At 48.4% G+C, this 17,391-nt stretch overlaps 1 protein-coding gene across 22 annotated transcripts in view; it reads left to right on the forward strand.

The window, feature by feature from the left end:
• Nucleotides 1–17,391, forward strand: part of TNS1 (tensin 1) — a 279,839-nt gene that overhangs the window by 236,788 nt on the left and 25,660 nt on the right. For 8 of the 22 annotated variants that reach the window (XM_043504820.1, XM_043504819.1, XM_043504817.1 and 5 more), the window contains 4 exons: nt 2,434–2,630; nt 2,941–3,079; nt 7,947–8,039; nt 10,027–10,062. In XM_043504820.1, coding sequence (XP_043360755.1) covers nt 2,434–2,630; nt 2,941–3,079; nt 7,947–8,039; nt 10,027–10,062 — 465 coding nt within the window. The remainder of the gene's footprint in view (nt 1–2,433; nt 2,631–2,940; nt 3,080–7,946; nt 8,040–10,026; nt 10,063–17,391) is intronic. The other 14 variants (XM_043504821.1, XM_043504824.1, XM_043504828.1 and 11 more) reach the window with 4 other exon arrangements.

The following is a 17,391-nucleotide window of genomic DNA, read 5'->3' on the forward strand; positions in this document are numbered from 1 at the left end:
CGGGAGCCCGTTCTGCCGCTGGTGCCCTATGTGCAAGTCTGAAGAAAGATGCATCTGAAGAAGTGGGTTTTTTACCCACGAAAGCTTATGCCCAAATAAATCTGTTAGTCTTTAAGATGCTACCGGACTCCTTGTTGTTTTTGTGGATACAGACTAACACGGCTACCCCTCTGATACTTGACTCTGTACTCAGTTTCCCCATCTGAAGAATGGGCATAAAACTCTTTCTCCATCTCCCAGCAGGGTGCTGAGCTGAGGCTGAATTAACTAATCACCTTTGTAGCATTAGGAGAGGGGCACGGTCTGGGAGAATGGAGAGACGATCCCTGTCTTAGTAGAACAGCGGGCTGCTGCTTTCCTGAAGTGATGATTGCTTGGCAGGATTAGCAGTTCCCCGCTTCTTCCTTCCCTCAGGGCTTTCCCTCTGGGCCAGGTGCTGCATGTTAGTTGGTGTCATTGCCATGGAGTCAGCCGCCCTCCCCCTCTGCTAAAGTGGACATCTGCACTCAGGCGCTGGAATCCAGGCCAAACCCTGCTCCCGCCTCCGTCGCAAGTGCTCTCCCTGGCTGACTGCCACTCGCAGCGAAGAGCTGAGGGGGCAGGGGGGAGACCCCAGCCCACCAAAGGGATGGAACGCGGCTCTGGTTTCCCCCCACCTCCCCACCAGCTTTACAAAGCCTGCAAGCCTCTCCACAAAGGTGTTGCCTCTTTGCAGCCAGGCTGCTGTGTGCGGGGCTGGAAAAGGCGGGGGGGCGCCTGGCAGCTAACGGGGATGCAAACAAAGAAGTGGACTGGAATGTGCTCCAGATTCCTGGCACGGAGACCTGGCCCTGGCCAGGCTCTGAGATGCACTTCTCTAGGGATCATTCCCGTGGACGGGGGCGGGAGTGGGGAGGGAAGCTCAGGCTGTACGGACCATCCCTGGCTTAGTTATTTGGACTTGCTCGGCCCCTCTGCTCAGAAGGGTTCCTTCAGGATGCCCTCCCCATCGCCACCAGCCCGGGTCTCTCTTGAGCTCTGTCTCCCGTCTGCTGCTCCCTGGCCTTATATGGCTGTAGCGCCCATTTCACTCTGATGGCTGTGGGTTCAGTCCGGTTCCCTGTTCAAAAGCCACCATCACAGCTGGCTCTGCTGCCTGATCCAATGCCTGGCCAAGTCAAACTCCCATGGACTGCAATGGCCTTCCAACCCAGCACTGAATTGGTACATCTGCTGGCAGCCTCCAAAGCAAGTCGGAGGATTGATCAAGAGGGAAGAGGTGGGCCAGTGGTTAGGGTGCAAGCCAGAGACCTAGGTTCAATCCCCTGCTCCATCACAGCTGACTTGTGTGGCTTTGGACGAGTCATTTAATGTCCCTGTGCCTCAGTTCCCATCTGTAAAATGGGGATAGCACCCACCCTGCGGGGGTGTAACGGAGATACAGGCACTCAGGTGTGATGGGAATGGGAGATGCAAAATATTAATGGTTATTTATGGTGCATTTTCCATCCCATTGGAGTTGTGGAAATGGCAGGTGCCCTGCGGATCAGACCTTGCGTGTTACAAAGGCCACTTTCCCCATCATTGATAGGCATCCACTTCTAGGCAGAAGGCAGCTTTGCACTGATTCTGGGCATTGGGCTTGGTGTGTGGGTGGCTGGGTGCTGTGGGTGGCCTGTGCTAGACAGGAGGTCAGACTGGATAATCTGCTGGTCCCTTCTGGTTTTAAACTCTATGCCACTGACATCCACCTTGGTCCTGGTTCAGTGCAGACGGGCTGAGCTTGATGACCTCTTGAGGTGCCTCCTCCAGCCCTCCAGGTCTCTGATCGTCCGGGCAGCACAGAAGTCGTGCAGGGCAGAAAGGGAAGAGTTATTGTCTGCAGTGGAATTGCCAGGGTATCGGAAGAATAACCGCCTGGTCAGGATGCCAGAGCCTAGCCTCGCTCTTTAGGAAGGAGTCCCGGGTTCTTTGATGACCACACGCGATGAAAACTTTTGCTCGATGTCTCCTCTGATCACAAGCCCCTCCTGCAGCACCAAGCCCTGTAGCACTGTACTGGGTGTCCATGCAGAGCAAAGGCTGTATTGGCAGTGGGCACGTCTGTTCCTCGGTTCTCTCCAGGTTGGGATCAGGGTGGCAGGGTGCTCTCCCGCTCACGCTGTGCCTATCCTGTAGGAATCAGAAGTCTCCAGCTACCTTAGCCTTTATGCAGGCCCTTTAAGGCAGCACAGATGGCCCTTTAAAAATGTTTGGGGGTAAAGAATCCTCAGGGAGAGCCCCAAGATGCCAAGGAGCTGGAGTCATCAGGTGAGGAGTGGCTCGTGCTTCAGATAAATCACCAACGTGCCAGCTGCCACATGGTTTCCTGAGGGTGAATTTGAACCTGGATGAGCCTGTTGCTGGGCATTATCCTTTTTAATGAGTGCTTCCCTCCTTGTGTTTGAATTCCAGGGGTGGAGTCACGGGACAAGTCCCCGGAGGAGCCCGGAGCGCCGAGCCGAAGATGCACGACCAGTGATGGCCAGTACGAGAACAGTCCCCAGGAGCCCGGCATGCCCCGGAGTCCCACTGCCCGATCACCGGTCCACAGCTTCTCACCAGAGGTGGTCAGCAGCATCGCCGCCAACCCGGGAGGGAGGCCCAAAGAGGTGCCTTTTCCTTGGTCTTTCCCGCTGCTGCTTTGTAGTGGGGCGTATGGTAATGTGGATAGCACTGCTGGAGGGGGATCTCGCCATTCAACCCCAGTTGCAGGGGGGTGGGAGGAGGGGGCTGAGGCTTGCTAGAGATCCACAAAGACGCTGAAGAAAGTCCTTAGTTCTTTCTGGCAATGAAGCCCCAGCGGCCGCAAGCCTGGGTTGGTGGGTGGCTGAGGATCAGGTTTCTGTAATGGGGCCGTGTTTGCTTGGGGGGTCTGCTCTTGCCACAACTGACTCAGCCTCGGGTTGCTTTCTTCTGCAGCCTCATCTCCACAGCTACAAGGAGGCTTTTGAAGAGCTGGAGGGGACCTCGCCAACCAGCCCACCCTCCAGCGGTGGTGAGATCTCTCCCCCAACCCCTGCCTTTCCTGTCTCGCCGCAAACCCCTTATGGTCACCTGCGTAAGTTCCGCGGCTTCGGGAGGCGGTGGGAACCAGCGGGCGGCTCTAGCAAAGCCAGATAAAAGCAGCAGGTCAAGCAGCTCCAAATTCCAGACACCTGCCGCCATTTAATCTCTCTCTCTCGTTCTCTCATTCCTCCATCCCTTTCCCATGGCAGTTCCGTCCCTGTCACTTCTCTTCTCTGCTTGACACCACCCTCCGCCACTCCACGCGCTGCAGATTTCCTTGATTTCGTTGTTATTTCATTTTGACAGCCAAGTTTTACAGATAGTGGGATGTAAAATAATATATCGGTCCTGGGGACCCCTCAGGGCATGTGATGGAAAAAATTGAACCCTATTTTGGGGGGGCATGTCCCCATCTGCTATGAAAGAACCCTGAAAATAAAACTATCTCCGTATACTGAGGAGGCTCCCATTTCAATTGGGTTCCACGCCACATGATATATGTAACACATAGCCCTGGCTCTCACCGCTTCCTCTTCTGGGTGATGGCTGTTGCATGATGCCGAATAGCTTTGGGATACTCTCCGGCATCCTGACCCTGCAGAGTAGCCGGGCCTAAATCTCTGGTCACGTCGCTTTCCTCTGCAACATGTCGCTCCAAAGTTACACTCAGAGCGATCACTTCCGCAGCCGATCCCCTCCTTTTTAGAAGGACCCGCGTAGAACGTCCACCCCGGAAAGTTGTCCCCAGGCAGCCCCCCTGCGCTCAGTGTGACTCTCACAGACGTGCTGTTGGCTAACGAGCTCTCAAGAGTTTTAAAAAAGCAAATATTTTGGGGGCAGATGGGGAGGAATCCAAACAGCTGGCAACAGTTGGATCAATTACAGAGCTGTTTAGGGATCTCCATCAATCCTGCGTCACTGACAGCTTTTCGAGACGGCACCACTTTGAAGTGACACCTCACAGTCTGACAAAGCTGGAAGGAGGAACTTTCTGCCATTCAGACCCAGCACCTGATCCTAGCTCTGGAAGAATTGATTTTAAACCAGTGATTTTTTTGGTGGGGGTGCACAGAAAGGCTATTTTAGGTCCATTTTTATGGCTTCCGCCGAGTCCTGGACAGTTGGACTCATGGTAGCTAAGGCCGCTAGTTTGGAAGGTTCTGAAAAATAGTCCCGATGCAAATTGTTTTAAAACTCCCTGAAATATTCCCCAAAGAGGGTTTCTGTAACCCCGAGACGGGATACATGCTGGCCAGGAGTAGGATAAAGTTGGTATCAGCACTTATTTGGGCTGAACTGCTTTGACCAAGCCAAAAAGTCCTTTGTACTATGCCACTGACAAGCTGTAATCAGAGTCCCAGCACTGTTGGTACTGTACAATCCTATCATGCAAATATTGTCCTTGCCTCAAAGAGCTTAAACTAAGGACTATCATGTTTCCCCCGTGTACCTAGCTAAAGACATGCTGTGTGTGCACATATGTGTATTGCATGGAATTCCACTCCCTTTAAAGAAGGCACATTTGGGGTTAACACTGTCCATTCAAATCCATTCACCATTGATATCCGGATGTCCAGATAGGAGCCCGTGGCATGTAGCCGAGCGCAAGGTGAATCCCCTTTACCTGAACAGATTTGCGGGTGGGAAGGGTAAATGACAAGGGGAGTTAGATGCTACTTAACATTCAGGTGCTCTGCTGAACCTAAGGTAGGCAAAGGAGGTTTAAGTAGTTGCTTTGCTGCCGGAATTGTCCGATCCTTGCAAGTTGCTGGGAAAGCCTGACCCTCGAGTTTCCCGTTGCATGTTCTGACCTCCTGACTCCTCCAGCCGAGCATGTGTCCTACTGGCTAACCCTTGATAACTTGGTGGTAGGTTTGGAAGAAGTGAATTCCGCTGTGACCAGTTCTGCCGCTGTCCCTCGGTGCCACAGTGGCACGGCTGAATCAGTGTGCACCAGCACAATGCATTGGTGAGCAACTGGGGAAAAAAGCAATGGCCACATCTGATGTTCCTGTGTATTGAAAAGTGGAATAGAGGAGCTGAAAATGGATTGAGATGCTCTGGTCCCGATCAGGAGAGATTTTCCAACACGGCAGTCACCTCCCAAACTGTATTCTCCACATCTCCTGTCTCTGAACCGTATGGATGTCCTACGGCCACAGACTAGTGCTGGGGAAAGATTTTCAATCAAAACTTTTTTGGGGGGTGAAAAATACAGATTTGGTGACACCAGAACATTCCCAAATTCACATCAATGTTGTCAAATTATTTTGAATTTTTTCAGCATTTTATTTTTTAGGGTTTTGTGGGGGTTTTTGACCAAAACATTTCAATTTTTCCTTTCCACATTTCCTTTAATTTTGTTTTATAAAAATCCGAAAAATCTTTTCAAACAGTTGAAAGTGAAACGTTTCATTTCGGGTTTCCTTTGACCTGGAACAAGGGGTTTTTCTTTTCTTCTTCAACTTTTCAACATGCTGAACATTTAGAAAAAAATGAATTTTCTGTTCAAGCCCCAAGCTTTTATTTTGAATTTCCAGCGTATTGAAACATCTGTTATTCGCTCAGCCCTCATTGGTGACTGCAGTTGCTACACACCAAGTTTAGCAGGAGAGTTGTTTTTAACCCCGTTGGTGCCACCCCTTCCCCTCAGAAACACAAGTCTGGGTAAGGTCGTCGCCCGTTGGTGATGAAGGGTGAGGGTGTGGCTGGGACATTCGGCTGCACTTTGAATGCTCAGCACACTGCAGGGGCTTCTTGCCAGCAGTTCCTTCTGTGGATGAATTTCAGAGTGACAGGTTAATAGTATAGGCTTAGGATGTGCCCTCAGGGAGTGTTTTGCATCTCATCCCTGGCCAGCTTCTCGACCAAGCAGGCTCAGTGCATTAGCAGTAACACTTGGCTGGAACGTCTTGGCCCGTGTCTTGGCCCGTCCGTGGAATTGCTTGGTTTCCCAGTAACTCATCCGCACTGAGCAAACAGTTCTAATCAACGTAGCAGCCATGAAAACGTGAGCTCATGAGGACTGGCTTTTGTTTCCACGCCTGTCTCTCCCGCCTCCTCCCGCTGCCAGCGTGGGTGCCCGTCTGAATCTGTAAGTCAGAAGGTTGAAATGCAAGCAGCGGATAAAGCTAAAGGAATGTGTCAAATTTCCTTTAGGGAGGTTGGAGCCTCGTTTGTCTCCTTGTTTTTGCTTTTTGCAGCATTCCCACACCTCTTCTGTGTCCTGAGGTCTCTTCCTCACAGTTAGAAAGCCTGAATTGTTTTGAGCCAGTAAAATGCAGTGTCAGGGAGATAGAAATCAACAGCAAGAACTCTCCCCCCTTCTCCCTGCCGCACACACACAGACACTATAAAGCCTTATTTGTGAGACTGGTAGTACACACATCTCACATATACATCTGCATCTATTTGCTCCATCACTCCCTGCTTCATATATGTACCCTATATATAGCACACATGCTATATATATACATACACACACACCCCTTTATACATACATACTGGCCTCTGTCTCTAGAATATATACATGCAATCGAGCTATAGAACACATGTTGTGTGCATTCGTAAACAGGCTGATGGGTATGTGATACATTTGTCGCTGCACATCTGACTGGTTTCCCAGATGTATGTCTACGCCACATGAGTAAAAGTTCATGGCATGGGCACCATGTAGGTCTCTCTACCAGAACTAATCCAGTAGGTAGAGCGAATGCTTCGACGTAAAGTGTGGGCCCTAAGTTAGTTTTTCAAGGGGAAGATTAGGTAATGGGACTGTTTTGTGAGCATGGTGATTTGAATTTCTGAGGGCCATATTCTGTTCTCGTTTACACCAGGGTGAATCTGGAATATTGTGGTTGAAGTCAAAGAGCCCCTCTGGATTTAGATCTAGAGCACGGAGATCGGAATCTGGCCCACTGTGTTTATGTTAATATCAGTCTGACTACAGAGGAAATGCTACTGTTTTTGGAGGCATCTCTGGCAACCTGTGCATTAAGCAGTGAGCCTCTGCAGCACCTCCCCGCAGCAGACGCATACTGGGTGGTCTCGTGTTTTGGAGTGTGGAAGTCGGGAATCCTGGGTTCTAGCCCTAGCTGCGCCGCCAACTTCCCAAGTCACTGCGGGCAGGACATGTTACATTTGGGTGCCTCAGTTTACCAACCTGTCCAATGAGGGGAGTGCAGCTAAATGCCCTCATAGGGTGGGGAGGTGTCATCAATTAACCGTGACAGGGAGTCTTCATCAGTGAGCATTGGGGAAGGCGCTTTGAGATCCCTGGATGAGAGGCACTCGGGCAATGGAGGGCGCTGTTATCCAGCCAGGGGGCTGCTGCTTTGCTGACTTGCCCAATGTTAGGATTCCTACAAGCCCTGGGAAGTCATTCCTGCTGGTGGACTGTCCCTAATGGCCATGCCAAGGTGCTTTCTCCTCAAGGAGGCAAGGCCTTCAGGCCCCCAGCGCACTCAAGCAGGGTTTATGGGCATCAAAGGAATTTGTAATCCTTCCCCGCCCTCTGGACCCCTCAATCCGTCTTCCTGTAACTGCCCATCAATTATCAGCAGGGGGTTTCTTTGTCTCCCCGTGTCTAGGTTCCCTCTGCACGTGGCTGGCAGCGGGGCTGGCCGAATCACCGTCTCCATAAAAGAGAAGCCAAAGGTGTCACTTCTAATAAGGGGGCCTGCTCTCGGCTCCTGCATTCCTGTGGTTTCTGCAGGCCAGCGGGCTTAAGTGTTTCCAGTTGCACACGCACTTTGCCAGGACATAATGACCGTCATTAAGTAGGACACGTAGCGCTGAGGCTATAAACTCACATTTAGTAACAACCGAGATGACTCTAGGATTTATTGCGCTTTAAATGTAATCCCTTTTTTGATACCGTTGGGTTGTTTTTTTTGTTTTTTTTTTTGGCCTGACTACAGTGCGCTCCCCACCCGGCCTGGCCAAGACCCCGCTGTCTGCATTGGGACTGAAGCCCCATAACCCAGCCGAGATCCTGCTGCAGCCGACGGGAGGTAAGTGAATGGCTGGGGTCAGAGGGCCGGTTGCAGATAGAAGGTGCTGAAAGTTAGGGCCAGTTCATCCTGGCATCTTATTGCCCTCTCTGCTGTATTTAATCATAGAATCATGCCGCTGCACAGAGAGGTTGAGAATGCATTGTTTCTCCAGGGGCTTCTGCTGAGGCTGAATTTGTAACGTCGGCCCGTCAGGGTCACTAAGGCTGATTGGATTTGGTCACTTGCGTGTGCACCCAAGACTGAGCTGTATGCTGCTGGACAGGAGCTGTGGCCAGTAGAGGAAGGATCTTGTAGCAGCCATGGGGTTGAGACATATGCCTGTCGAGCATAAGAACATAAGAACAGCCATACTGGGTCAGACCAAAGGTCCATCTAGCCCAGTATCCTGTCTTCCCACAGTGGCCAATGCCAGGTGCCCCACAGGGAATGAACAGAACAGGGTAATCATCGAGTGATCCTTATGTACTGGTATACTAAATTCTGCCTTAGCGCAGAGGGTTATAGAACCCAAGGGACCACAAGGATCATCTAGTCCGACCCCCTGCCAAGATCCAAGGATGGGCTAGTAGATGACCTCTTGAGGGCCCTTCCTACTCTAGAACCAGGTTACACTCATCCCGATGGGCAGGTTGTCCCACAGCTGCATACAGTAGGAGTTCCTTGCATTTGCCTCTGAAGCAGTTGATGTTGGCCACTGTTAGATCACTGGCCTAGCTGGATATGGGGGGTCTGACCCAGGCTGGCTATTCCTACGTTATCAAACAACAAGCTTCAAGAAGGTAAGGAACACACTGTCCGGTAGAGTGGTTGCTCACTACCACCAGCGCTTGGTTTCTGTCACCCTCTCTGTCTGGGTCAGCACCCGAGGTCCTTACTTAGGGTCAGCTGCCCCCAATGGGAGCTGTACTTAAGGAGTGCGTAAGGTAGTTAGGATTTGGTTGTCTGTGGCTCTCTCTCTCTCCACTCCCACTCCTCCTTTCTCCCTCGCTCTCTCCGCCTATATGTAGCGTTCTCACCTCGCCGCAGTTCAAGAGGGCTAGAGAAAGTGCAACTTGCCAGTTAAAACAATATCCAGAGCATCCTCTGTCTCTGTGTGAATCCCCAGAGTGCAGCCCCGGGCCCTGCTGCTAACTCCTCTCCTGGCCTCTGACAGCTGTCTGGGGGATGGATACCAGAGCCCAGGAGCTGTCTTCTAATCCAGACAGATCCCAGTTCACCAGCACCACCCCTCCCCTTCACAGGCTTTCAAGAGCTTCCTTTACGTTCGGAGCCTTGTGTCTATCCTGCTCATCACAGGCAGAGAGAAGCAGAAACTAGAGTTTACAGTGGAGAAGGCCCCTTTGGGGACCAATTCTGGGGCTGTAGACACCAGCATTTCAGCCGCCGGCACCTTTTTACAACCAGGCTATAAATGTGGAGCAGCAGAGAGTTTAATAGCAGAAAGGCCGATGCAGAGCCGTAAAAATTGGATGTAAAAAAAGCAGCACTGGGAATGTTCCCAGCGGGGTTTTCTCAGCACATGGAGAACCAATCAGCGTAGGCTTGTGTGACCCTGCCCCAGATCTGCCATCTGAACTGGGAAGGCCAACGGCTTCTCAAAGGGTGGAGGGAATCAGAAAAATAATTAATAACAACATCCCTTTTGGACATAAACCATCTCCCTGCCTAGGGCTTGTCAGTAGGGAAAGGTTAGCGGTGAAGCCATAGGAATGATACTGCCAGGTGAGTGCTGAGGACCAGGTGAGTGTTAAACTAATGGGTTTTAGGCACCTAAATACCTTTAAAAACCGGGGCCTCTTTCCTGTTTCTGTAGCAATTCAGATAACTTGCACACATGTAGTTATTTACCACGATGAAAGACCAGAGAACATTAACATCGATTTCTCTCTCTCTCTTTCTTCCCTTTGCATCACCGTGTTTCCTTTCTCTTCCATTGTCTGTCCTTCCCTGCCTTGCTCCTCCATCTCTCATCTTTCCCCCTCAGAGCTAGATGGGGAGGCAGTAGTTGAATCTGATGAAGGTAAGAAGGGATATTTTCTCTTTATTCATGCTAATTCTTTTGGCCAAAAAGAGAAGCTGAATTGCTAAGCTCATTAATGCTGAGACATCTGGTTGGCTTGATTTGTGTGGTATGCAGAAGGGTCAAAAGTGCATACAGGATTGTACCGCAGTGCAGCCTGCCTGGGAATTGTACGTAGGAGCTAATCTCGAAGCAAATAAATCCAGGTAGAGCTGCCTGAAACTGAAGTGTGCAGGAAAATGATCAGATATCCAGGAGGGGCATTTCAGCCTCTGCTAATCACTTGGTTCCTTGTGCTGTCGCATCATTTCCTGTCGCATTGCCTTCTGGCAGGCCGTACTTCCTGGAATGCCATTCCCAGCCCAGTGAATCAGTGTGCCGTGAGATCATTGCACTGGCTTCTGCAGAGGTTCGTTCTGAAACCCAGTCAGGATGGTGCCATGAGATAGAGCCACAGCTGTGGGGTACGCTGCTCTCTGTCCTTCTCGCACTCCCCACAGCGGGGAAGTAGTGATGCTGACCACTGTTCTTTTCACCTTGATCCATGCTTCCCTCGGTGTGTATACAGCCAAGGGGCACGCCTAGGTGAAAGGTGAAATTTTCATAAGCGCCTAAGTCCCATCTTCAACAGTGGCAGAGCGTAAGGATCCAGAGGACGAGAACCCGGGTTTGCAGGGCTCAGGGTGACAGCCAGGCAGATGTAGCAGAGGCGTGATCCATACATTATAAACCGTGGGGGCACTACACACCATAGGAAGTGCTGCCCACGCGAAGCCCCGATTGGCATCACCACCCATGACCTCTGATTTGTCCAGGCACGCTATTTAAGTGGGTAGGAAGTTGCCAGAAGCTGTCTGTGCAACCTGGCAGTACCTGGCCTGCTTCGACAACAGGCGCGGCTCTTGTACTCTGACCTATGGCCCTGACTCCAGCTCTGACCTTAGGCGCGACTCCTGTTTCTGACTCCGGCTGTGACCCCTCGCTTGACTCCTCCTCCAGCCACCAGGGCCTACTCCTGTTCTGACCGCTAGGCATGGCTCCTGGTCCTACCCACCAGGCCAAACTGCCACATCCTGGTTCTGGAACCATTGGAGAACCGCTGACTTTCAGTAGGGCTTAGCGTGTGTCTACATGGCAAAAGGTGTGCCTGGGCTAGTCTACCCAAGCTAGCTTCCCTCCAGCTAGTCTCAGTGAAGACAGTGCACGGGTGACAGATTTTCAAAGAGCTCATTTCCAATTTAGGTACCAAAATAAAGGGCCACATTTTCTTAACTGCTGAGCCCCCAGGAGCTCCCATTGTGACCACAGGGATAGATTTCACAGAGGTCCGTTCTCAGCGACTCCTGAGTCATTAAGATGTTTTTGTGACTGATACTCTAAGGCCATAAGACTCCCAAGCTCTGTGCTTTTGCTGACCCGAGGGGAGTGAAAATATAAGCAGAGATACAGAGCTAAAGTTCATGAGTTTCAGATGCCGTGACATGCTTTAGAACAGGTTCACTTGTGGGACAGTTTGTGCTTTCGGTGGCTGCTGCCTTTCAGACAAATCAAACGGTCCAAGCGGAATGACAAACACGGTTAAACAAGAATGTGCAAGTGTTTATAAGTAGGGGACATTAGCTTCAAACGAAACATAAGCAAGCCCCTTGTGGATAGAGAAGTTAAGAGCTTGGAATCTACACGCCTACACAATCTGTCTCTGTGCTTTCCTACTTAATGTGTTGCAGCCAGATGGTGATGCTGTGTTTGAGATGGCACTTTCCTTCAGAATCTCTATTTTCAATCACTTCTGAGTTACACCTTGGGCTGAGTTTTTTGCATGTATTTCAGTCCCGTCTTAACCTCTCTGGGGAGTTTCATAAGAATCTGTCCATTTTTGTTGCACCCAAAGCAGTCTTGGCAACCTCTCCTGATTTTACCACAAATCTTTATTGTTTGCTCTTGGAGTCAGGAGATTACAGGACAATTTCAGCTTTAATTAAAAAACAAAGTTTCTATTCCTCATGGTTGCAGAGAAAAGCCTAAAAATGTGGCAAGAGCTGGTTGCAATTTTTGTTGTTGTTCAAAATGTTTTTCAACAAGAAAATGACGTTTTTGGTCAAAATGGCATTTTCTGTGGTTAATCTCATTTTTCTACCATTTTTTCCCATTTTTCATTTAAAAAAAAGGAAAAATTTCAGCCCAAACCAGAATATTTTGGGAGTTTGGCTGAATTTTTTTCAGCCAGAAACAGACAGATGTTTGATTTTTCAGGTTTTCGGTGGTTTGACATAACCCCAAAATCCTTTTGAAGAAAAATTTGGATGAAAATGAAAACTTTTTCATTTTTATCACAATTGTTTTGTAGACCAGGTTGAAATGTGACCCCTACAGTTCAATACGAGAAGGGAAATAAAAAAGACATGAGATTTTTTAAAATAATACATTTTGAGTTCTTTTTAAGCCAATTTCATGGGTTTTACGGTGTGACTCATGCATTTTGAACAATTTGGGTTGGCAATACTGCCTAACCATTACAACATTCTTTCACCCATTTTCTGCATGACTCAGATAATTTGTGTTTTAAAACCTACCATGTTCTGGCTCCTGAAAGAGGACCAATGCTTTTGCCACGGGGAAGAAATTAGCTGAGTGAGTTGACTTTTTCTGAAAGAAAAATTTTTAGATAGAAAAATGTCCTCCCCCCCCCCCAACGATGTTTTTGATTTTGTCAGTCTGTTGTGGGGTTTGTGCCTTTTTTCCTAATATTTTTGTAAAAAGCTTCTGTTTCCCCAAAACCAGTTTTCAGCAGATGAAACATTTTGGTGACATTTTTAATAATGCTTTTGATAAAAAGGAGGGGGAAAATGTGCTCACAAATTTGGGAAATGGAAAAATGTCTCTGTTTTTTGAACCCAGTGCAAAAATGCAAAACTAACAAAGTTTTGAAATTTTTCACAATTTTTTCCCTAACTACGTTTAGAATGAACCTTTTAGCCACTGGAGAACTGCATATCACTTCTTAGCCTGTGGAAGGCTCTATGGTGTAGTGGATTGAGCACCAGGTTAGCAGCTAGAAATCACTGAGTTTTAGTCCTGGGTCAGATCCTGGTTCACTATGCAGCCTTGGGAAACAACTTAACCATTCTTTGATTCATTTCCCAGCTTTAAAATGGGGAGGAAGTTTATCAGGGTATTTCAACAATTCGTTAACCACTGTGCTTTGAAAAAACAACCATGTCTTATGTGTTGTGTCTCTAGAGGGTGGAACGAGGGTGCAATTCCCGGATATTGGAGGGTACAAATGTTCTTGCGGCTCCCAGCAATCCTGTCCAACTAAGAGGGGTGGGGAGATTTGGACTGGAAAGCCCTTCTGAAGCAGAGATCTTGGTCAGTAGCACGCAGTCAGTTTTGTACATTTAATCGGCGTGAGCATCTGCTCTCTATCCTCTTCTGGCCCCTGCAACTCTCCTTAACTGTTCACAGATTCATAGATATTAAGGTCAGAAGGGACCATTCTGATCATCTAGTCCGACCTCCTGCACAATGCAGGCCACAGAATCTCACCCACCCACTCCTACGAAAAACCTCACCTATGTCTGAGCTATTGAAGTCCTCAAATCGTGGTTTAAAGACTTCAAGGAGCAGAGAACCTCCCTCCAGTGACCCGTGCCACATGCTACAGAGGAAGGCGAAAAACCTCCAGGGCCTCTTCCAATCTGCCCTGGAGGAAAATTCCTTCCCGACCCCAAATATGGCGATCAGCTAAACCCTGAGCATATGGGCAAGATTCACCAGCCAGGTACTGCAGAAAATTCTTTCCTGGGTAACTCAGATCCCACCCATCTAATATCCCATCTCAGGGGATTAGGCCTATTTACCATGAATATTTAAAGATCAATTAATTACCAAAATCTCATTATCCCATCATACCATCTCCTCCATAAACTTAACGAGTTTAATCTTTAAGCCAGATAGATCTTTTGCCCCCACTGCTTCCCTTGGAAGGCTATTCCAAAACTTCACTCCTCTAATTTCAAGTCTAAACTTCCTGGTGGCCAGTTTATACCCATTTGTTCTTGTGTCCACATTGGTACTGAGCGTAAATAATTCCTCTCCCTCTCCAATATTTATCCCTCTGATATATTTATAGAGAGCAATCATATCTCCCCTCAACCTTCTTTTAGTTAGGCTAAACAAGCCAAGCTCCTTGAGTCTCCTTTCAAAAGACAAGTTTTCCATTCCTCAGATCATCCTAGTAGCCCTTCTCTGTACCTACTCCAGTTTGAATTCATCCTTTTTAAACATGGGAGACCAGAACTCCACACAGTATTCCAGGTGAGGTCTCACTAGTGCCTTGTATAATGGTACTAAAACCTCCTTATCCCTACTGGAAATACCTCCCCTGATGCATCCCAAAACCTCATTAGCTTTTTTCACAGCCATATCACATTGGCAGCTCATAGTCATCCTATGATCAACCAATACTCCAAGGTCCTTCTCCTCTTCTGTTACTTCTAATTGATGCGTCCCCAGCTTATAACTAAAATTCTTGTTATTAATCCCTAAATGCATAACCTTACACTTCTCACTATTAAATTTCATCCTATTACTATTACTCCAGTTCACAAGGTCATCCAGATCCTTCTGTATGATATCCCTATCCTCCTCTGAATTGGCAATACCTCCCAGCTTTGTATCATCTGCAAACTTTATTAGCACACTTGTACTTTTTGTGCCAAGGTCAGTAATAAAAAGATTAAATAAGATTGGTCCCAAAACTGATCCCTGAGGAACTCCACTGGTAACCTCCCTCCAGCCTGACAGTTTGCCTTTCAGTAGGACCCATTGTAGTCTCCCCTTTAACCAATTCCTTATCCACCTTTCGATGTTCATATTGATCTCCTTCTTTTCCAATTTAACTAATAATTCCCCATGTGGCACAGTATCAAATGCCTTACTGAAATCTAGGTAAATTAGATCCACTGTGTTTCCTTTGTCTAAAAAATCTGTTACTTTCTCAAAGAAGGAGATCAGGTTGGTTTGGCACGATCTACCTTTTGTAAAACCATGTTGTATTATGTCCCATTTACCATTGACTTCAGTGTCCTTAACTACTTTCTCCTTCAAAATTTTTTCCAAGATCTTGCATACTACAGATGTCAAACTAACAGGCCTGTAGTTATCCAGATCACTTTTTTTCCTTTCTTAAAAATAGGAACTATATTAGCAATTCTCCAATCATACGGTACAACTCCTGAGTTTACAGATTCATTAAAAATTCTTGCTAATGGGCTTGCAATTTCGGGTGCCAATTCCTTTAATATTCTTGGATGAAGATTATCTGGGCCCCCTGATTTAGTCCCATTAAGCTGTTTGAGTTTTGCTTCTACCTCAGATATGATAATATCTACCCCCATATCCTCATTCCAATTTGTCATGCTACCATTATTTCGGCTAGTTCTGTGCTTTGTGCAAAGCCCAGGGATGGTCTAACAGAAGTGCACCCTGGGATGGATGCATCCTGGCACTCAGAAAGGTGCTCCTGGAGAGTCAGTAGCAGCACAGCTGGAAGAGTGGGACTGAGCCCATGGGAATGCGATTATTTTCATCGGATGTGTAAAGTGAAGCAGGGTTTAGCTCGACACTATGGAAACTATACCTGTGTTCCTGTCCGCGTGTACATTGCAATGGGGTTTTTCATGACATGATCCTGATAGATAATGGGATAGAGAATTTGGCCAATAATATAGTCAATTAGAATAGAAAGGAGCTGCAGTTTTTTCTGCACTACTGTTCTAGTCAGACTGTCTAAATTGAATTTGTGCACTGTTGATTTAAGTTTAAACAGCACCTTTTTACAAACAAACACATGCACACACACGCATGCACACATACACACTTACACACACACGCACACAGAGCAATCTTTTGACGTCAACGTCCAGTTTTGCAAGGTACAGTTAATTATGAGCACGAAATTGCAGGTACAGATGTTCAGTTTCTAATTTACTGGATGTTCCTCCAGATCTGACCAGCTGAATGCTGAATATCTGAATTTCTACCTGCAACGTCAGAGAATGGATTGAGGGCCCTTTAAAAATAATACCCTGTATGTATCAGGTTGTATCTCTGGCATTTTTGGGGTTATAATGAGCTCCTACCCACCCTCAATTGTTCATGTGTGTCTTCCTTTGTTCTTAAGATATCATCCATACAGCCCTTGCAGAAAAATCAGAATAGACAAGCTCTACGTTTTTAATATAAAAAAAATGCCAAACTCTCTTTTCTGCCCCCAAACTTGGCACACCCGCCTCCTCTCTTCTTTGCCCATGCCCCTGATTTCCCTTGTGTCACTGCCATTCTGCAGCCGTTTCTCCTGAACCTCTTGCAGGCTGACTCATGCACTTGGACTGGCGAATTTTGGTCAGGGCAGGGAGCAGGATTTAATGACTGAAGTGGGGGAAGGTGTATTACCCCAATCTGCAGGTCACCCTAAGCAGCACTTTGGCCCTAGACCGAGCGGACTTAAGTGCTGGGTTCAGCCAAAATCCTGAAACCCACCTGGAATGTTCTGTAGGAAAAGATTAGCCCAGCTCCCTTCAGAGGTCAGCTCCTGCCCCATCTGATTATGCAGGGCAGGGCAGGGCTGGACTGAGAGGTTATACCAGGCAGAGGGTACCTGGCAGCTTCTACCCCAAAGAGCTCACGGGCTACAGGCGATCAGACAAATAGACCATGGCTGGGGTGGGAGGAGACTGGGTAACTGAATAAAAGGGGATGCTCACTTCTCAGCCACTCAGGAGCCACGGTGACACAACTAATCACCGTAAGGGTCTGTTTTATTTCCAGCCATGTATTGTGTACACCACCCACTGCACTAGAGATGCCAAAGATCTCTGGGGTTATCTTATCCCCGACCTTGCCTATGCAGGACTGGATCCTCCAGTGAATTGTAGGAGGGGCGAAGGGTCCAGGGTAAGAGGGGGGTCTCTGATGCAGTGGCCCATGAAATGGAAAGGCTGAAAAAGCCCTGCTTCTAGACACGTGGCTTTGCAAGACAAGGAGGCAAGGCCGGCTGGTGGGTGAATCTCAGGTCTTTGTGGGCAGTGCCACTCACGTCATATGGGTCCCTGGTATAACACCCTCCCCCACGCCTCCTTTCTTTCAGGAAGAGTCTGAAATTCACACTGGGTGCTGGCAGGGCGAAGCGGGAAGGCAGGTCGGTGATGGCACAGCTGTCCCACGCCTGGCTTGGCACCAGCCCACAGTGCCGCCAGGCCCTGGTGTGGCGTGGACAGCATTCGCAGGAGCCGCCTGTGGGCTGTGTAGAGACGGGGCTAGCACTGA

Source organism: Dermochelys coriacea, chromosome 11 (assembly GCF_009764565.3).
Source record: "Dermochelys coriacea isolate rDerCor1 chromosome 11, rDerCor1.pri.v4, whole genome shotgun sequence".
NCBI classification, from domain to species: Eukaryota; Metazoa; Chordata; order Testudines; family Dermochelyidae; genus Dermochelys; species Dermochelys coriacea.